The sequence below is a fragment of the Thunnus albacares genome, chromosome 5 (assembly GCF_914725855.1).
Source record: "Thunnus albacares chromosome 5, fThuAlb1.1, whole genome shotgun sequence".
In the NCBI taxonomy this organism is placed as follows: Eukaryota; Metazoa; Chordata; class Actinopteri; order Scombriformes; family Scombridae; genus Thunnus; species Thunnus albacares.
The window spans coordinates 24,368,268-24,390,113 of NC_058110.1; the positions used below are offsets into that span (position 1 = coordinate 24,368,268).

At 40.1% G+C, this 21,846-nt stretch overlaps 2 protein-coding genes and 2 non-coding genes across 5 annotated transcripts; all 4 read right to left on the bottom strand.

Annotated features, from left to right (window-relative positions):
- Window positions 1-463: 463 nt before the first annotated feature.
- On the bottom strand, window positions 464-6,326 carry LOC122982762 (prostaglandin E synthase 3-like). Its single transcript, XM_044352315.1, has 8 exons — window positions 6,022-6,326; window positions 3,902-4,015; window positions 3,203-3,272; window positions 2,977-3,075; window positions 2,706-2,795; window positions 1,821-1,877; window positions 1,632-1,659; window positions 464-1,508 (listed from the first exon to the last, which is right to left on the bottom strand). Exons 1-8 carry the CDS (start codon window positions 6,309-6,311, stop codon window positions 1,489-1,491), a joined length of 768 nt encoding a protein of 255 aa, XP_044208250.1. The 5' UTR covers window positions 6,312-6,326; the 3' UTR covers window positions 464-1,488.
- Window positions 6,327-9,965: 3,639 nt separating this feature from the next.
- On the bottom strand, window positions 9,966-20,392 carry naca (nascent polypeptide associated complex subunit alpha). 2 transcript variants are annotated; one of them, XM_044352308.1, is made up of 9 exons: window positions 20,284-20,392; window positions 18,681-18,755; window positions 13,465-14,451; window positions 11,550-11,635; window positions 11,174-11,251; window positions 10,916-11,062; window positions 10,562-10,690; window positions 10,343-10,465; window positions 9,966-10,088 (listed from the first exon to the last, which is right to left on the bottom strand). In XM_044352308.1, exons 2-9 carry the CDS (start codon window positions 18,748-18,750, stop codon window positions 10,074-10,076), a joined length of 1,635 nt encoding a protein of 544 aa, XP_044208243.1. In that variant the 5' UTR covers window positions 18,751-18,755; window positions 20,284-20,392; the 3' UTR covers window positions 9,966-10,073. The 2 variants fall into 2 exon arrangements, with proteins under 2 accessions (XP_044208243.1, XP_044208244.1); XM_044352309.1 differs by lacking the exon at window positions 13,465-14,451 and adding an exon at window positions 15,367-16,110 and having other exon boundaries at window positions 20,284-20,391.
- On the bottom strand, window positions 10,170-10,243 carry LOC122983248. Its single transcript, XR_006403639.1, has one exon. It is a non-coding gene; the product is annotated as a small nucleolar RNA SNORD59 (small nucleolar RNA).
- On the bottom strand, window positions 11,353-11,426 carry LOC122983249. Its single transcript, XR_006403640.1, has one exon. It is a non-coding gene; the product is annotated as a small nucleolar RNA SNORD59 (small nucleolar RNA).
- Window positions 20,393-21,846: the final 1,454 nt, after the last annotated feature.

The following is a 21,846-nucleotide window of genomic DNA, read 5'->3' on the forward strand; positions in this document are numbered from 1 at the left end:
AATTCTCTAATAATATATATAATAGTAATAGTAATAGTTTATTACTCACTTAAATTAACTTTAGTGCATACACTCACCATTAAATAGAAGAGTTCCTAATATTCTGTCCACCCTATTAACATACATGAGGGGTGCAAAATATTGGGAACACTTTTCAATACAATATATTCACTCCAGTACACTACCACCACCACCAACTACAACCTCAATAACAAATTAGAATTATTACCTTTCTGACAGTGTTAACAAAAACTAATAATGTATAAACTTAATCAAAGAAAAATCTATGGCAGAGGTGTTGTATTGAATTTAAAATCATGTCTTCTATCCAAAAAATGTTTAATTCCCAGTGATATTTGTGGGGGGTTGAAACCCACCATCACTGACCCTCCTTTTGACAGAAAGTCACACTTGTATAAATAAATCAGATGTCATTAAGAAAAAAAAAAAAACTCATTGAAAATGATTCTTAAACAGTTTATTAGAAAGATGTAGACAATAAAAAAAGAATTTCCACTGTAATTCAACATTACTTGTCTCCCCTTACATTTTATTGACAGTGCAAATATAATTTGGTCATTACATGTCGCCATATCTTTCCGACACTCCCTCGCCGACAAGGGAGGATCTACTCTAGATGAACAAACGGAAAGAACCTGGAGGATAGCAACGAACCACATGATGTTGAGGCCCAACCGAGCTTCAAGCCTCTTTATATCAGCTGCAAAACATTTCATCTTGCTTCTTCAGTCTTAACGTGAGTGTGCATGTTAGGCGGGTATGGAGAGAGGAACTGTTAAGATACTGACTGTGTGGGATTCATTCAAATTACCAGATGATCAGTGGGAAGATGCAAATATTTCTGCAATGATTCCAATTTCACATACATTAAACAATAAGTAAAGGGAAACATGTAAGCTGGAAGGTTAAGCTACAGAAACAAAGACTGGCTTCCTGGATATCTAATTCACGGCACATGGAAGGCTTTAGAGGAACCCAATCAGTAAACGCATCTAATTCTCAGATGTACATAGCTAGTGTCTTCTTAAAATCATGAGAAACTACACTGGTCGACTAACTTAAAACCACAACATTGGGAATGGGTGGGCCTTATCATTTTTAACCACAGTTTATTTGAAAACAAGTTGTAAATCTCTTAACACGTATTGCTCAGTTGAGGACAACTATACAGCTTTTCCAACAAATAATGTGTGCTTAGTTGTAATATTTAACAGTAAAACGAGATACCCAAAAAGGTGCAGTACAGCAAATGGAAGTGGAGATAGCTGCTCTGTACAATACCATGCATATCAACCTTCAGTGGACTGATCGGTCAAGAGTTTGGAGCTGAGGCTATGGATTTTAAATATGGCTACTGACTCATATGTACAGTTGTTTGTCACTGCCTTCGATTTTCAAGATATACATTTGTTTTGATTCTTCTTGCCGTCTGTTCTTCCATTTTCTTTCCAGAGTCTTACAGTCTTTCTACTCCAAATCTGGCATTTCTGAAAGTAAAGTCAAACAGAAAAAAAAAAAAAATTAAAACCTTCCATCAGAACAAAAAAACTACTTATCAAAAAGGTCGTAGTCATCCTATAAAGTTGTTGTAAAGGCTCATTAATACTTACTCTCGTCGTCGCTATCTGCAGACTCGTCCTAAAAAAGACAAAAGGTAAAAGATGAAGTGGAGAAATGTTGCATAAGGTTCAACAGGAGTTCACTACAATAAGCCTAAATTTAATGATCCGTTTTCATTACTGCATATAAGCCAACTGCTTAGAAAGCAAATAAAAAGGGGGTAAAAAAAGGATTCTTACGTCATCTGCACCGTCTAGATCGGGTAGGTCATCCTCACCTCCCATGTTGTTCATCATCTGTAATATTACACCAAAAGAGTCATTTACTTTTCTTAAATGCTTCTTAAACCCAGGCACCCGAAGTAAGACAATGGTGGAAAATCTTTTGCATCTCTCTAAGTTTAAACTTGGTTCATACTGTACTTCAATAATGTCATTTGTCATGATGACAGAATGAATCGACTACAGCTGGAATGACAGAGCATGTTGATGCACTTTCCTACTTAATAAGATTAGACAGTGGAGATGCATCACGCTTTGTCTCCTAGTACCAATTATGTTACATGTCAACAACAAGCACCCTTCTGATACCAGTGCTGTTTTCTTTTAGCAACAGTGGAGAGATCACAGGAAATTAAAAGAGAGAGAGAGAGGAGGGAATGACATGCAAAAAAAGGTTCCAAGCTGAACGTGAATTGGGGAGCTTGGGCACTCCTACTTTTTGTCCTTTTTCAACTTGAAAACTGTACTTCACTAGAATACAAATTAGGACTATTTCATGCCAAGTGTGCAATATTCAGTTGTGTTATGTTGGAAAACAAACATAAACATCAACTTGAGACTCTGTATCGTCCTTGTATTATATGACTGAAATAAAAAAGATGTTAAAAAACAACCTTGAGACATCTTTAGGAGTCATCGCTATATTCTGTAACATTATCTCTTACACTTTGGGCCTGGTCAAAATGCCATTCTGGGCTTTTTTGGATGGGCCTGTTTATTATTTTGATTGATGGTATAACAGCTGATACAATAATATGGAAAAAGCTCCTAATTATGTCAAACATTTACCTCTTTAAAGTAATGATGAATTTTAACTGATACTAGTCAATGAACAGTGCTTACATCTGAGAATTGATCGAAGTTGCCCATCTCCTCATCTGAATCATCCTCCCAGTCTTTCCAGTTGTTGAAGTCAACACTGAGCCAACTCAGCTGTAGAGACACAAAAATTAAAATTCCTCATAATAGCAATGAGATGCATTTAAACAACCTAATTTGTGACATTTTAGTTTCGGCTGACTGTATCGCACTGTTAACGATTAACATTTCAAGCCAAATTTATGACACACGCTGTCCTTTATATTTAAGAACGGTTTGCTTGTGCGTTTCTGACCTTTGCCTTCTCTTTTGTTAGCCTCGGCCACGCCTTCCCTGGCTGCGCTTTTCGTAGATAGCACAACACTGAGCGATCTGTGCGTTTATGTTTGGATTCCTGTGTTTAGGAGGAAAGAAAACACCAATGTATGGTTAATTTTTGGATACATTTCGTGCAATGCAATCCGCGGTACTGGCTAAATGTCCTAAAACAATGATTCAGACGATAACTTGTTATAACTTACATTTTCATCAATGGCTTCAAAAAGTTCTATTTCATTCTCGTGTTTGACATTGTCAGTTCCACCAAGACAACTGAGGAAAAAGAAGAGACAGTTAAAATTCTGGGAGGAACGAAACAACAAACAGAGGTCAAGCCAAGTGCAGACCACAGGACTTTCAAAAATCTCAGAACTGCTGTGCTGCTCACACCAGAGACATTTTTTGTCCCAAACTGTTATCATGTTGATGTGAGTGTGTACAAAACTTCTCCCAAATGAGGTGCACTGATAACAAGGTTACTCCACCTTTAAAAACCCATGAAAGGAGCAAATCCAAGCAATCGTGATATTTAACAATAACATGAGACGTGAAATAAAACGAAAAAGAATTAGAGTGCCATACTTAATCCAAATGCAATAACAAACAGGGCGTTAGTTGTGGTTTGTGTTCTGATGAACTTGGCATTCAACTAAGCGTAATAATAAAAAGGCGTGCAACTTCACACTTGTTATCTTGATCAGCATTTTCTGCATGTTTTTGAAGCATCCTACTGTGTCACTCTTGCAGCTCATTCAATGCTTCCTGTTAATTAATAAAATAATTGACTGTGCTATTTTAGTTTGGAGTGTGTGTGTGTCCGCTGCCTCCTGCTTCACGTTGCACTCTCATTGGATACTGCTCTTGATAGTTTGTTTTAAACAGCCAGCATGAGGCAAACGTACCTGAAACCGCACTTTGTTTTATCAAAATTGACTTTAACATCTTTGCTGTCTGCCACACAGAACTCTATAAAAACAGAGTCCCTCCTGTCGTACCACTTGGCAGTTGCTGGATGCCTGTGAAGAAACAGAAGATGTCAAAACATCAATAGCATGTTGGAGAGCTCAACGCTTAATGGTTTTACAGCATGAATGGTTTTGTAAACAAAATGTGTGGCCAGTTGTAATTCACAATGTTCATTTAGAGCACAGATCTTGGTACTTTTAGCCAGAGCTTTACACAATGTTAGGATCTGGTCCAAAAATAAGCAACAATGACTTGAAAATTTTTACCCTTTCCCATTTTTTGTAAAAGTACATAGTGCAGCTCATCAGCGCCACAATTTTCATAAAAAATACATGATACAGGTCACCAGTACAGGTAACAGGTGGGCAAAAAAAAGCCTGTGTATCAGGTTGCCACACAGAATCCAGTTACACGGTGTGATCCTGTATCAAGACACCTCAAAAGTAAAACATCTGTGCTCACTAAAAGTCAATATATTTTGCATGGGTTCACCTCAGGTTTTCCTAGAAACGATGAATATTATTGTACTGCTTTTAACCTGTCGATGCCAAAGTTATAATCAGGTTTTTTTAAAGTACTTTGGTGTGACTAATATACCAAATTCATCATAAAATAAATAGTGATGCTCAATCCAATTAGTAATACCCACTAATACAGTTAATGCAAGATATGAGGGAAGAATTCATGCTCATTCATGATTCACAATTGTTCAAGTCTGCCTTAAAACAAGTCAGGTGCCCGAACGAAAACCGAAAGAGGTTTTCCACGCTGTAATCAGTCCTCCTGTTCATACTTGCTGAAGAAAGATCCACTTCAAAATGTGCTTTCAATGTAAGTGGTGGGGGCCGGAATGCAGTGTGTCCACACAGTCACTTTGTGCAAAAATGCAAGTTTATATGAAACTTATAAGAGGCTTCGTCAGTCTGAATTGGTCATATCAAATGGAAGTATAGTAACAAAGAGAGAGACTTTGGCACCAAAAAGACTGTAACGTTGAAAGATATCTTGACTCATTTGGATGGCTGAAGCTTCATATTAGCTTCAGATAAACTTTCAAATAGATTTTTGCACAAAAGGAGACTTGTGGCCCCCATCATTTACATTATAAGTGCATTATGAAGGTATCTTCTAATAGCCAATATGAACAGGGGGAATGATTATGGCAATAAAAAACTATTTCAATGTTGTTTTAAGACATACTTGAAAAATTATGCACCCCTCCTTTAAACCTTATTAAATGATATATGATTGCTCCTCCATTAATACAAACTTACCGTCAACTACATCAATGAGAAACACATCTTCAGTACATATCAGTGGTTACCACTCATCTATAACGACTCACATCCGCGTTAATTGATGTTTCGATTCATTTTATGCAAGTCACACGAGTTGTAGCCATTACTTAAACTCTAGCGTTATGTTTATTAGCACCTTTCTCCTCTATGCACTGAAATGATGATGGCCTCTTTAGCTTTCAAATCCTCTTACAAATGATCGAGGGGCAACCAAGGCGGTGGATGGGCGCTAGCGTTGAATACAAACGCTGTTGCTCTCTCCCTCATAACTACACTATAAATCCGCCAAAGATTAATAACACTTGGCTTCGCTGTTGTCATAACACATCCCACATTTTCTGTATAACGCTTAAGTCATGATTGCTGGCACAGACCACATGCTAATCTAACGATAGCCTTGTATGAAGCACTTAAATGAACACTCTGCTAGCCGAGCTAACAGCATTGACGTTAGTGAAGCCATGCGGTGCACCTGACACATGAAATAACGTAAAGTAAACGTAACTGTCTTTACAGCTAACGCAGCGAAACCTGTTCTGCTACAATAACTCTGATGGTGCCTAAGGCTTTTTTAAAAAACCCATTATATGAAATTCCAGCTAGGCAGCGTGTTCCCGTTAGCTCACAGTTCACTGAGGTAAGGCCAACCTCCCGCCTTGGCCGAAGCATGTTGTCGGACGGCTAACGTTAGCTAAACTGGCTACTCAGTTTGTATTATCACCTTTTTCCCCACCATTTTTACACTTCCCACAACTTACATGTCGGCGTGAAAGTGAGCTTCTTTTTCACTGATAAAACAGCCTTCTGGAAAGAATAGAAATGCCTGTAAAAAAGAAGGAAATGCTGCCCACACACAACCAATGCAAACGCCTCTAGCTTGTGGACTGTACGCCGGATCTTCTTGCGTACAACAGGATGAGAATTGCAGTTCTGACGCAGCTACAGCGTACGAGACGTTTCTAGAGCTTTCAGTCACGGCTGTGGGCGATGTGAGGGAGGCGGCGTGTGATCTGCCCTGGACTTCAATACATTTAATGTGCTTTGCCATGGTCCCCACCCAGCCTCAAATAATCTTATCCCTTATCCCCGAACAATTTAAGGATGAGTCTGGGGGGTTTAAGGAAAATGCACAAAATTGTACTGCACAGTATTTTACATTACAATATATTTTATAGCACTTTAAAGGATAGGTTCATGATTTTTCAACTCTCTCTTTAAACAATAGTCAGGTGCCAAAATGAACACTGAAATAGGTTTTTCTGGCTGTAATCATTCCTTCTGTTCATAATGACCATTAGAAGATCCCTTCATAATGCACTTACAATGTAAGTGATGGGGGACAAAATCTACAGTCCTCATTCTGTGCAAAAAAATGTATTTAAAAGTTTATCTGAAGCTAATATGAAGCTTCCGCCATCCAAATTAGTCAAATCAAGTAGATACCTTTCAATGTTACAGTCTTTTTAGTGCTAAAGTCCCTCTTTTTGTAACTATGCCTCCATCGCAGCTCAACAGGGAAACACTGTCCGAGGAAACACAAAGAAGGAATTTGATGCTAAAAAGACTGTAAATGGCAGATATCCACTTGATATGACTAACCCAGACTGCTTAAGCCTCATATAAGCTTCAGATAAACTTTTAAATGCATTTTTGCACAAAATGACTTGTGGACACACTGGATTTTGGCCTCCATCACTTACATTGAAAGTGCATTGGAAGGGGATCTTTTAATAGCCAGTATGAACAGGAGGAATGATTACAGCGAGGAAAACCTCTTTCAGGGTTCATATGGACACCTGACTTGGAAAAATTGTGAACCTAGCGTTTAAAATATTGCAACTTTTACCAAGACTGTTACAGACAAACAGGCAAACATTAGATAATTACACAAAAGAATATACAAGAAAAGGCATGACAGTAATCCAGATGCATATTTAAGGCTGTAATCCTATTTGTTGAAAGGTTAATCTACTTTCTAGTGTCGCTCACTTGTGTAGCAGTAAGTGTTAGGAAAAAAAGGACAAAACACAATATTAATAAATGCAGTTGTCGATTCTAAAGTGTACATTGTAGTCATCTAATCTGAATGGCTACTTTGAGTGACTCAGTCATCAAAATGATAGTGGAAAGATAAATAGAAATTTTCATAAATACAATGGGCATCTCACATCCTCCCTTCCTCTTTTTGTCTTTGGTGAATGTGTGCCCTTCAAATGATTAAATGATGACCAAATGATTGTCTTCTTCTTTTAATACTTTAGTTGTTTTCATGTTGTTTTCCACTTTCAACAATTTATGATATAGAAGTTATCTTAACAGAAAAGGCAAAGCAGAATTCAACTTTTAAAAAAGGTACATTCAATTAATACTAGATTTGATATAACATACAATAATCCTTCTATACATATAAGAAAATATAGCTACATCATTTATGTAGACATGTATATTGAACAGAACAGGAACTTATAGCTAGGCACAGAGGATAAAGTAAAAATCATCTGACTAATTGCAAAAAGTGGACAAGTTGATACATAACTTTTATTCTTCATGCATAGTTATAACTTTATGTCACCAGAATCCATCTTTTTTCAAATGCATCCCCCATATTTCTTATTTTTTTGAGTCATTTTCTCCATAAATTGTATCTGTTGAATTGTGCTTTTCCAGCTAGTTAAGTCTTTATCCACCTCCTTCTTCTTGTAATTTGCTTCAGTGTTGTGATTCTCAGGATTCTCAATAAATAATTTTCATCTTCACTAAATCCACCTGGGGATTTTCACTGTAGAATATACTCTGCTTTGAAATACAATGTTTGTTTGTTTTTGATAACTTCCTCTATTAACTGCAACATTTGCTAACAAAATTTATTCAAAGACTCACAGGAATAAAAAGAAAAAGATGCATATTGTTTGCCCTAATTTCACCACAGTTCCTCCAGAGTTTAGATTTGTAGTTTTCTGAACCTCATTAAACATCCGTTTCCATTCTTCATCTTACTTTTGTTCCCATTTTGTCTTAATAGCACCAATTTTTATTTCATATTCTCCCTGCAGGATTTTCTACACATTCCCAACTATGTTTGTATCTTTTCCATTATAATTTTTCATTTGTCTTTTTACCAGATTTATGCTTGTTATGCCCTCCATTCTCAGTCTCCCATTAACTGTGGGCCTTCACATTTGTATTGTCAGATTTCCACCTGTGCCGACATGGTCCAGCTGCAGACTGGAAGTCCCAAAGATGAACCAAAGCTTTACCATCTCAAAAGAAGGCAGGTTTTTTTGGGGGGTGTTGCATAAAACACTCGGAGCTTTGATGAAGTCACCAAACTCCATAAACCAGTGATTAAAAGAGTCATAAAGATACGAGGCTGTCTGTCCCGACCTAACAAGTGCAACAAAACTGTACAAGAAGACATCTAACTAGCCTAAATAAGATAAATTACCTGCTTGGCTGCAGGATGAGCGTGTAGATGCTATGAAGTGTTTTTAAATGTGAACTCTGATGATTTAACACATCAAAGTTAGTCTTTAATATTGTTATTCTGTAGTTCTGGAGGGAGATTTGTCAAAACTGAGGAAATAATTGAAGTGACATCCATCAGGTTTGTCAGCCTGGTCTTTGGGACAACAATTTTTTAAACAGAAAACCTGCATTTCCGCTGGGAAGATAGAAAGACATGAGCATTTACCAGAAAGGGAGGGTCTAACTGAATGAGTGCTATCAAGTTGCATTATGGGAAGTGTAGGATCCAACATTTTTGGAGCTCAACTCATCCAATGGATAGAAAATGTCAGGATATCTTAGCCTCTGCTTTAATGATTGAGGAAATTTGTTTTGATCTGTCTCATGAGGGATTCAGTTTGAGAGAATTATAATATAAATATGAGGCTTTGTGGTACTACAGCTAACCATTATAGAGGATGTCCATACTCAGCACTTACTTATTTCTCCCAGTGAGAAAATTGAGCCTTTTTGTATTGGCATTTGAGACAAAATGGAGACAGTTCAGCAGCCATCTTGACACAGAATCAACTTTTGCAGATAATGAAGCAGGCAAACATTTCATTTCAGCTTGCTCTAAGACAGTGAGCTGTACACTCCCACGTTCATCCTGATTTTTCAAAGCACGAGAATTGAGGTGTGACTTGCAATCCTTCGAGACGGCATATTTCTGATTTGACTGCTACTTATCTGTGCTAATAAGATACGCCAACTCACCTCTGCCTGGTATTGGGTGTGTTAAAGATCAAATCAGGCCCAAGGCACTCTGAAACCAGATGAACTGACACTGGATTTCCAGCCGTGTCACCCACACAAAATTAAATGATCATTACTTTGAATTCATATATTTTGATTGCTACACCGCAGTGGCTCCCTGGGAGCACTACAGGCTCAAAATTCAGCCTTGGTGTGAATACTGGGATTTGACTTGAGGAATCTGTATAAACACTGGTGTCCTGTCCAGTGCAATACTGGTATTGCTGCACCCTGTGACCCTATATAGGAATATGTGGGTAAAAAATTATGATTGGTAGAATTGATATTACAAATAAACGTTTTCTGAAATTCTAGGATTGGGGTTCAAATGAAGCTCAACTTACTGCTACCTTGACCAGGTTCATCAGTCTTTGTAACCAAATCACAATGAAAAAAAAAAAAAAAACCTCCCATTTTTTCCAATGAAGTACAAACAACAAAATTTCATTTTATCAAGCCACAACTTTATTTCCATCTTGGGTATAAATTGTATAAACGAGCTTAGATTAAATCAGCAACCTCTCTTCGACCCTTTGTTGCCAGCGTCCCCTTACATCGTCAACTCCTGCAAAGGGAACAAAAAAAAAGGTTTGTTAGCGTTTGTGTCGAGACATTCTTTTTGACCCATATGTTAAAAGAGTTTCTCTCTTCTCAGGACAGAAATGTTGGCTTCAGTAAACTCAGAAGAACGAAAGTCACTGTATCAATCATCACTGAAGAGTTTTCCATACACATTAGTTCAGATTTGAGCAAACCATTTAAAATGGCTGAATAAAGACTCCACTTTACTACCACTGAAAAAGGGTTTTTATATCTTACCATAATAGCATTGACAATGTCGTTGTTGTTGTTTTTCAGGGCGCGTACAGCCTTCGCCCGCGACACGTTGGCTTGTGACATGACGAGTTCAATGTCCTTAACCTCGACTCCGGTCTCATCAACCTATAAAAATAATGAGGGATTTGTATTACATCATATTATGAAACAAGAAACACCCATTAGTTTTAGCTCCTTTTCATCTGAATGAAAAAGTCTTACCTCTTCTTCTTCGCTCTCCTCCTGTACTGTTGGCGTCTGTGTGTTTTCCTGGATGTTTGATACAGCTTCTCCCTGTACCTTGAATTTTTCTGCAGCAGCCAGCTGGGCTTGCTGGGAAAGATCTTCGATCTAGGGTGCACACACAGTAAAATGAAAAATCAATACACCATTTGGCAATAACATTTGAGGACATTTTGTACTATTTTGACTATCACTATGGTAACCGTGACCTGAATCTCTCAATGAATCTGTTCTGCTGCCTTATAAAAAGCTAAGACAAGACAATATAACCATTATAATCCTTATAAGGCTCAAGACGACTAATGAAGGCTATCGTCATTGCTGGCTACATACCTTAGCTTCACCGAAGACGATGTATGTGTCTGATGCGGGGCTCTTGTAGACGTCTGGTTTGGTAATGACGAACAAGATGTTCTTTGACTTGCGAATGGTGACTCTGGTGACCCCTGTTACCTGCCTGAGACCAAGCTTTGACATCGCCTGTAAGAAACACAAGTCATATTTTACAAATGTGGCCAAGTTGAACTAAAAGAAAGAAAGCAGAAAAGCAAGCAGTAAAGAAAAATACTGTAATTAAAACAAGATCATTACCTTTCGTGCCTTCTTTTCACTGCGGCTCTGTTTGGCTTTGCTGACAGGTTCCTCGTCTATTTCAGCAGCTGCTGCAAGCTATAGGAGACAGAATATTCATCCACATTTAATGTCAACGAGTAAATGTGAATTAAGTTTGGATATGAACTCAAAAACATTGAAATGCTTTTAACAATTTCTCTTCTCAGGACAGAAAGGCTGGCTTCAGGAGACTCAGAAGAACGAAAGTCACTGTGTAAATCATCACTGAAGAGTCAAAAGACCAAAAACATCTGCTCAAAATGTTTGACACTAGTAGATGTTGTAATGATCTTTTCTGTTTAGGTTAAATTCTGTATCAGTGAATACAATATTCCAGACCAGACTAAATTCTCACCTGAGCTTGCTGTGTCTGTGTCTGGGCAGAGTCCTGTTCCTCCAGCTCAGGGACTGAGTCGTCACTGTCCGACTCAGTGCCGGATCCTACAGAAAACGCCGACAGAGACCAAAATTTAGTCACAACATGCCACCTGTTTCAAACATGTGCTCATGCAGGAAAAAAGCTGCATTGATCCTGGGGAAGGAAAACAGGTTGGTCAATAATGGTTCAAAATACAGTATGTTTGTTGTTACTGGAGATGAACTATACCCACCCAACATGTGGACAATTCCAACATGTAAGTTAACAAAGACTGCAATAATAATGAACTCAAATCCAAATTATTGTGTACTCCAAGTATGTGAACGCAACACCCTAATATCCAATATCATTTATCAGACTGACACTACACATCACTGCTGAAAAAAAACAAAAACAACAAAACCTCATTAGACATCATATATTTGCATAAATTAAACTGCAACGTAGCTAACAGTATGCAACAACAGAACCGACTGTTTCCAATAACAGGAGCGTCCATTTCAACGACTAGGAGCATGTTAGGAGTTAAACTTTACATCAAAGCAAGAGCATACTTACTTACACATTATTTGCTTTTTAACAGAATAGCACATTTAAGCATCTGAGCAGTTCCAAAAACGCAGCGATAGTAGGAAAAACAGCACACAGGAGGAAAGAAAGAAGAAAATACCCTTGTCATTCTTGATCACAGGCTCCACCTTGGCTGGGGTTTTAGCAGGTGTGGGAGCAGGTTTGGGTGATGAGACAGGTTCAGAAGGAGTTACCTCAACCTCAGGTTTAACAGTGGTAGGTTTTGCAACTGCCTCAGCAAATGTGAGTTTACGGGGAGCTGCGTCAGAAACAGCAGGCTCAATAGAGGCAGGTTTTAAGGGAGCGGATGAAGGCTCAGCTGCTGGTTTGGCTGCTGGAACAGCAGGCTTGGCAACCTCAGCAGGTCCAGCCTTAACCTCAACCAATTTGGCCTCAGTAACTGGCTCGGCAGCCTTTACAGGGGCTGGCTCGGTAACCTCAGCGGCAGCTGGCTTAGGTTCTGCAGCAGGCTTAACAACCTCTACATCTGGCTTTGCAGATTTAGTTTTTTCAACTTGTTTAGCAGCCTCGACCGGAGCGGGTTTAGCAGCCTCGACCGGAGCGGGTTTAGCAGCCTCGACCGGGGCGGGTTTAGCAGCCTCGACCGGGGCAGGTTTAGCAGCCTCGACAGGGGCAGGTTTAGCAGCCTCGACAGGGGCAGGTTTAGCAGCCTCGACAGGGGCAGGTTTAGCAGCCTCGACAGGGGCAGGTTTAGCAGCCTCGACAGGGGCAGGTTTAGCAGCCTCGACAGGGGCAGGTTTAGCAGCCTCGACAGGGGCAGGTTTAGCAGCCTCGACCGGGGCAGGTTTAGCAGCCTCGACCGGGGCAGGTTTAGCAGCCTCGACAGGGGCAGGTTTAGCAGCCTCGACCGGGGCAGGTTTAGCAGCCTCGACCGGGGCAGGTTTAGCAGCCTCGACCGGGGCAGGTTTAGCAGGCTCGACAGGGGCAGGGTTAGCAGGCTCGACAGGGGCAGGGTTAGCAGCCTCGACCGGGGCAGGGTTAGCAGCCTCGACCGGGGCAGGTTTAGCAGCCTCGACAGGGGCAGGTTTAGCAGCCTCGACAGGGGCAGGTTTAGCAGCCTCGACCGGGGCAGGTTTAGCAGCCTCGACCGGGGCAGGTTTAGCAGCCTCGACCGGGGCAGGTTTAGCAGCCTCGACCGGGGCAGGGTTAGCAGCCTCGACCGGGGCAGGGTTAGCAGCCTCGACCGGGGCAGGGTTAGCAGCCTCGACCGGGGCAGGGTTAGCAGGCTCGACAGGGGCAGGTTTAGCAGCCTCGACAGGGGCAGGTTCAGCAGCCTCGACAGGGACAGGTTTGGCCTTACCAGCTGGCTTAGTAGCCTCAACAGGAGCAGGTTTGGCCTCAACAACTGGTTTAGGAGCTTCAACAGGAGCAGGTTTGGCCTCAACAACTGGTTTAGGAGCTTCAACAGGAACAGGTTTGGCTGGGGCTGCTGCCTTAACAGCTTCAACTTTGACTGCTGGTGCAGCAGCCTTAATAGGTACAGGTTTGGCCTTTGAAACGGTTTTAGGAGCTTCAACAGGTTTAACAGCCTCAACAGGTAGAGCTAAAGCTTCAGCAACCACTTTAGCACCTTCAACTGGAGCAGATTTTACTGGGGCTGCTGCTTTGGGAACCTTAGTAACAGGTGCAGCAGGTTTTGCACACTCCTTCTCAACAGGGGGTACAAACACTGGCATTTTAACGTGCTTCTCAGGTGGGATAAGGGGAGGGAGATCCTCATCAGCTACTGCAGTAACAGGAGCAGCTTTTGGTAAAGGTGCCTTAACTTCAGCTGATTTGGGAGGGCTAGAAGCAATAGTATCTGAAAATGAAACTGGGGCAGCTACAGCAGGCTTTGAGGTAACTTTAAAAGCAGCAGGCTTTGTAGCAGCTGGTGGGGATTTTTTTGGCTCAGCTGGGGCAGGTTTAGCCTCAACTGCAGCTTGCTTGGGGATAGACACTGCTGGTTTTTCATTTGCTCCTGTGACCTTGCTCTCCACAGGGGCAGGAGCAGGCACAAATGCCTCTCCTTTCTTAGCTTTTCCTTGTTTGCCAGCCTTGACAACTTTTGGACCGGAGCGGTTACCCTGGTTAGCAGGTGAGGAAGCAAGGGGAGATTGCACAGGTGACAGGGGGGTTGAGGAAGTAGATTTTGGTGAGGTGGGAGAGGAAGAGGAGGCAGACATTGATGAGCGTTTCCTTCTGCCAGGGACAGCCTTTGGGGCAGAGGAGCCCTTTGCATTCTTGGCATCTTTGCCTTTGGGCTTAGCAGGGCCAGAAGCTGCCTGCGCTGGGGCAGGAGGTGTAGCTGAATAGAAAAAGATTCTTTAAACATTTTTGAAGGGAAAGTGGAAGGCTTGCTCATGCGGGTTAAACGATCAAACCAAGACGGAATCATCTTTCTTAGGGTTAGGAAAAAGGACACACCTACCTAACTTTAGAGTTTGATGCAAACTGCTACTCAAAATGCACGGTACATACTACCCACTTCCACACAGAAAACTGCATTCTATATTTAGTCAGGATGCACTAAAGACAAAAGTATTTGCAATGCACATCACCACATCTCAATGAAATATCACACAGCACAGGGCTATGTTACGCAGACATAGCAAGTGCAAAAATGCAACTACTATTGCACCATTAAACTGGTGCCTCAAAGCAGAACGGACCAACACCTGGCCAAACAGGTCAAGATTTGTGACACTCATTTCTCAATGTGCAGTGAAATGCAGGAGCGACATACTGAATGTCTCTAAAAATATGTCAAATATGTATTAGAATGGATACAAATAACTTAAATGAAACAAAAACAGTTCCTAGCCAAACTACACTCATTTATTTTCCATTTTTTAAAATTACCAACATTCTTCACTGGTGATGAGGGAGACATGATCAGTTGCAGACAAGGGTTATATAAGTCTAATAGAAAATGTTAACTATCCATTTAGATATTACAGCATTAAAGATGCAGACAAAAACAATATTAACTATAAAATAAGTCATGAACCATCCAGACAGAAAACACTAACACAGGCAGCAGAATGGCATGAATCCATTTAGCCAACTTTCTCATGTTGAAAAATATGACAAACTATATGCACTGTATGGAAAACATTAAACCTTTGTTGAAGTGAACCTAATCACAAAGGTTCTTTTCAAAGATGGGGACAAAAAGTATGGGGAAGAGGAGAGTCTGCCTTTCACAAAAAGATAAACCAACCTGACAGGTGGCGGGTAGAAAGAGGTGGACCTTCACATTTGGAAGTCCCCTTCGACTGAATGGCCTTGGAGAGAAGTATAACGGGTTCCTTCTTGTCTACGTTTTCATTTTGAGTAGCCACATCGACGTTCACATCACCAGGCAATACTTCATGAGCTGCGTCCGGGCAGAGATTCTTCTGGCATTCTTCCGCAGTCTTTGGTGCGTCAGTTGTCTTCCCATCTTCAATGTTTGCACTGACGTCTTCGGAGGCAGATGGTTTTGGATCATCAGGAATTTTTTCTGCCACTGCTGCCGGCTCTTCTCCAGTGGCCTCTTCTTTAACGGATATCTGTGTAACCTCTTGGCTGGCTGGTTCTTCAGCAGCAACAGCTGACTCCTGATTTTGAACCTCTTCAGGGGGAGCTGCTACCTCCTGAATGTGCGGCTCTGAGGAAGAAACGGGAGCCTCAGCAGAAGGCACGGTCTCTTCAGGAACAGGCAAATCAGCTGCTGGGTCAGCAGTCGCCCCTTGCGGTGAGACAGGTGTTGCCTCCAACCCAGTCTCTTCAGATTGCTTGGTCATGTCTTGAGCTGCAGCCACACCGTTTGGTTGATCGGCAGTAGCCTGAATGCTAGTTTCTTCAGGGGAGCCTATCTCTTGAGCAGGAATAGAGGTTTCTGGAGGATTCTCCAATGGGATTGCCTTATTTACTGAAGGAACAGCCATCTCAGGAGGAGCAGAAGAACTCAATACTCCTGCAGCTGATGAAGTAAGAGCAAGAGGAGTAACAGGGGGAAGGGCCGTCACAGTAGTTAACGAGCAATTTTACTAGCTCAACACAAACTTTGTGAAAAAGGGAATTGTGCTCCACACGTGAATAGAAACGATGAGTTTGTGGAAAAAAGTTCAGTGATGTGGAAATGGCTCTTGATTTGCCAAAGTAGGGGAGGGGGGCGTGTTGGGTGCTCTCCAAAAGAAACAAAAGTGCCCAATGTCCCAAACTCCATGCAGTGTCCAAACGTGAGATAAGCACTGGAAGACCACCCATCGTCCAAAACAGCCCATACATGAAGGTAAGCTATAAATCCATTAACAGTCCAAGATCACTTTTTAAAGCAACAAACTAGACTACACTGACTAAAATCCTAAATTATTTAGACAGTTCAGCATTGTACATTACTATACTGCTTTATGGAAAAGGCTATGTGGTGTAATTACTTAATAGTTACACTTCCTCCATTGTAAAAGGCCTTTTATTCAAAGATGAGAACATTTATGGTCAGAGAAGAGCTCTGGTCCACATGACACCAACACAATCACATCCCTGTGAAATAATGACCCAACACTTATTTTGAATAATGTACAGTACTAATCCATCTGGGGTTGAAGTTGCATCAGTATTTGTCCTTATCATTGTCAGAAGTTCTCTCTCAAACATGTAACATTGTCAGTTACTGATGACTGTTGCATAATAGGATCTGTCATCTTTTGTTTCCTTGGAGTTTGTATTTGCACACAAAATGTCCAAACGAGTGTACAGCTACTACTGCAAGCACGATTTTTCACCAAGTTCCTCCCACATGGCTGAACAGAATGTAAAATATTGAGCTCTGTTTATTTTACCTGATGAATAAGCTGACAAGCATCGTCACATTAATAAACCTCTATTCAGACTGTACAAATCAAACCACAATTAAATCACCATGTGTATTTCACTGCTCTCACAGTAAAACTGTATTTTCTAAGTTCTAGTCAGTTTTCTAACAGATGTACTGTAGTTAAAGCACTACAAAGATGTATTTTTCAGTAGTGCTTTATGATGGGGGCTGAGCAATACTCTGATAGTCAAAAATATATCAATAAATTCAAATTCAGATCTCAAATGGACTACGTGAGAATTGAGACTACATTTTAAAGGAAAAATAAAAAGGGTAGATTATGGAGCTTATTGCTCTTCATCTTTACATTGTACATTTATTAAATACTACAGACTACTCAAAAATCCCCTTATGAGTTGAATGAATAAGTTCAAAGTTATTGACTATTAATTGCTTCCTTTGAAAGTCTCATCTGTGCTGCACACATACAAATGTTGGGAAACGGTTTCAAATCGAACTCACAGCAGTTTAATGTCAGCCAGTAACAGTACATGCGCAGTGAATGTCTCTGAACCCTCTTTTCTATTTTTACATTTGGTTGTAGAGTGATAGCTACTACTGACTGACGGGCTAGCCGCCCTGTTAGCTGTTTCACTGGTGCTAACTGCAACTTATCAGTTGGGTGTTCGAGTCAGAGCCCCACCCCTGGCCAAGCATCTCCTCCCACAAACAGTTTTAGTGGAAAACTGGTGCATACTGGTAAAAAAGTGACACCCAAGAATTAATACAGATGTATGTGCAATTGCACAGTTATGCTGAAATTTGAGCACTTATGATTCACTGTTTTGGGATTTTTTCCTCCAACACCCTCCTTGACATATCCACCTCAACAGTGACTAAAACTAAACCATGAAAAACAGTCATCTATTTTTCACTTTATTAAAACACTTATCTTAATTTTTGGTCACAGAGCATCACGTACAATATGCACAATGATGACTTTCACAGTCTGTCCACTATTTTCACATTTTGTTTCATTCCTTCTTCAGCACTTGTAAGTCCTTTTTGTAAGTCGTGCTGGCACCAAGTTATAGTTTGATCACATACAGCTAGAAAGTAAATAACTAACCACATTTTTCCAACTGAGAATAATGGTTTCTATATATATTGCTATGATAAGGCTTTACAGGTGAGGCTAAAATAAATACGCAATGCAAAGATCTGTGCCATTGCTAACAAGGTTACGTCCCATCTACACAAAGTGGGTTTTCAAGGCATTTATTGTGCACAGGGAAACCACACTCATCACCATGCATTGTGCGCTAGATCCAGTTGTCAGTGCAAGTCACCACACGCCATTGTGAGTTTGTGTGAATTTAAAAAAAAAAAAAAAAAAAAGAAAAAAAAAAAAAAGGAGGGGTCCTGGATTACTCTTTTCAAGCCAAGCCATATTAACCCAATGCAGATCCCTCAGTGGGAAAACAACTGTTACAAATGTCCCAACACCTGGCTAGTGACAATCAAAATATGTCACCTGTTACATCAACTCAGTGTCCAGCCAGCTGAGTCAACTCCCCGAACCAAATAATCATCCAATATTGATCCTCTACTTGACAAATTACCTTCAACAGACGGCTATTTGTTGAACAATTCACGCGTTCTCTGAGCTCCAGGACCCCGTTAGTACAGTCAATATGCAGCATTGCATGCAAGATAAATAAAAATATACAAACCAGTCTCCACTTGAGGCTGCTGCATCTCCTGCTCAGTGACTGGGACCGTTTCTGTGGCTTCACCAGGCATGGTTGCTGGTGAGAAAAAATGAAGTAAAGACAATTAAATTTAAGACTTTGTAAAATACTACACACAATGTAATTTAATACATTATTCACTGTCATGCTGTTCTAAGAATGAGAGAAAACCAGTAGGGACAAAAAGGCCTACAATTATTTATGAAGTACAAACACGTACAACTTACAATTAATGTTACTGTCTACAGCTGGAAAGAGGAAATATTCAAGACCTTTAGACAGGAAATGTAAGATTCTTTAAAACCTGCTAAGGCCTTTTCTGTTGAGGGAACTCAAGGTTTTTAAAGACTTTTCAAGACCTGTAGATGCAAATTACCCATTTCCTGCTGTTTTTACAGATATAGCTGATGTAAACAACCCTTTGACAGCATCAGAAATCAACACAAACAACTAAAAAAAGTTAGTTTTGGGTGATAACAGGTTCCAATTCTTTATTTTTTTCCCCCAATTCTGATAGTATAAGGTAGTAAATTGTGATTTATTGCTGCACATCTCTTGTATGTACTGTCATATTCAACAACTTTACTAGCATTAATATCATGAGAATGATTTAGACAAAGTATCAAGTAAAGACAGCAATGGGAGAAGTACTCAGCTCCCATACTTCAGTAATGTCAGCAGTACAAATGTAAAAATACACCACTATGAGTAGAAATCCTATATTCAACATTGTATAGAACAGTGGTTCTCAAACTTTTTCACGTCATGGACCCCCTACGCTGACATGAATTACACCACAGACCCCCATTTAATAAGATTTAATACCAGAGTCCCCCGTCTGATAAGATTTGAGCTTTTTAGATATTTCATCACAGAAAGTGTATGAAACCCATGACCAAAATAGTCATATATCCTATCACTGTTACTTATGAATGGAATTATAGTGAAAATAAATTATTCCCCATTTTGCTGGGGACCCCCTAAAAAACCCCTGGGGGTCCCGGGACCCCACTTTAAAAACCACTGTTAAAGAGAACACATAATTCAATGCTGTTAGGACTTTTAAGACCTGCAGATACAAACTTCTTGTAGTAATTTGGGATAGCTTCTTTAGCACAATAACACTGAGTGGGTTAGCCAATTCTCACGTTGACTCTCAGTTGACAGAACTAGTTGAACAGGTGACCACGCTTTAGCCTGAGAGCTCAGTCTGTATTACAGCGACGTTTAACTGAGCTGATGTTAGGATCTGTCAGCTTCAACAGAGGAAAGCTATCAATTAATAAGCAAATATAACATCACATTCCCCACAATCTGAACTCATCAAAGTAACCAGCCAGTTGTCACACAGTTCACTGCGGCCCTGACAGGCTGCTAAGGAGCTGGTAGTCATGATGTTCGCCCATTTTGAACCGGTAATCGGCGGTACAACGGCACAAATATCACCGCATAGAGAAACGAAATGTAAATAATAGCTACACCGGCCTGATGACCGCTGTTTACTTAAACGTATGAAACCGTTGGTACGGACGGTAATATGTGAAAAATAGCTGGATGATATTGGATTATCAGCGGAGATACTCACCGACTTGGGACGTTATATCCAAGATGGCTGTGAGAGAGAACTTCTAACCTCCGTTTCTCGGTAATATCCGGTTTAGGGCCGCATCTTCTTCTTCCGGGTTACTTAAAGGGACACAGACTCATTTTTGTAACCATAGAAATTACAATCCTTTTTCATACAGTGGCACTGAAGTGCAAAACACAACAACATTTCACAAAACACAACAATATTTGAGGAAACAACAATATTTCAGAAATGTTGATGTTTTTTGTGAAATGTTATGTTTTGTGAAATGTCACTGTGTTTTGAGAAATGTTGTGTTTTGCACCTCAGGACCACCACACTTTTATATTTAATTATACTAGCCTACTTCATGAGTCTAGCCACACTATCTCTGTAGGGCATAGCAGTGCTTAAGCTAAATGCTAACATTAGCATGCTAACACGCTTACAATGACAATGCTAAAATGCTGATGTTTTGCAGGTATACCACGTTTACCATGTTAAAGTTGAGATGAAATGAAAAATGCCTTTTTAACCGTTTTAGATCACATCCCCAGTGATATTGTGCACCTATTTAACAATACATGGCAAAAAATATAACAAAAAAATGTTTTCTTTGTATTTTTATATCAAAATCCAATCATGTTTTCCATCTGTAAAACAAAATATGACGTGTGCTTACGTGGGCTTGAACCAACCAATTTCAACCGATAATAGCATGAGATCCACCCATCAATCAATCTTTAACTTTTAGCGGCACAGAGTTCAGATTCATTAAGATGCCCAGGTTTCAATGTTCAAATCAAAATCCTCCCAACGTTATGTCCCACCTGTCTATCCTGTTTCACCCAGAAATACATCACAATGCAGAAGTTAGATACTCTTGAAATGACGTTTTATCCGAACTTTAAAGCGTATTAGCTAACATTTGCTAATTAGTGCTAATTAGCACTAAATCCAAAGTACAGTTGATGCTGATGGGAATGGCATTTGTTTTTATTTGGTCAGAAACCAAACTACATGACAAATAATTACAAATTGGACCCGATGATGGCAGTTAATGTTTAAGTTAGGAATCACCAAAGTTATTAGCCACAATTCAGCCTGAAGTGGCCAAGAACAGTCTGTAGGCTACTTCATAATTCAGACAGGGAAACAATATTTCATTTATTTTTTTCACTGTGCTCATTCAAATTTATTTTGGATAGATATACAAAACTTTATGAAAAGGAAAATGGGTAGTAATGTACAGATTGATGTTTTGTTATTTGTTTAAATATTTTTATTAAGAAATATGGCGCATGAGAAGAGAAAACAATGTCACTTCAACAATGAGAATCACAGTTAAAACACAGAAACATATTGATAATACTATGGTGTTCCTCAGCCTTGCCAAGTCTCTGGAACTCTTCTGGAGGGGTGAACACCATTCTTCAAAAAGATATTCCCTCATTTCGTGTTTTGATGATGGTGGTGGAGAGCGGTGTCTAACACGTTAGTCCTAAATCTCTCATAGGTGTTCAAGTGGGTTGAGATCTGGTGACTGTGAAGGCCACAGCATATGATTCACATCATTTTCAT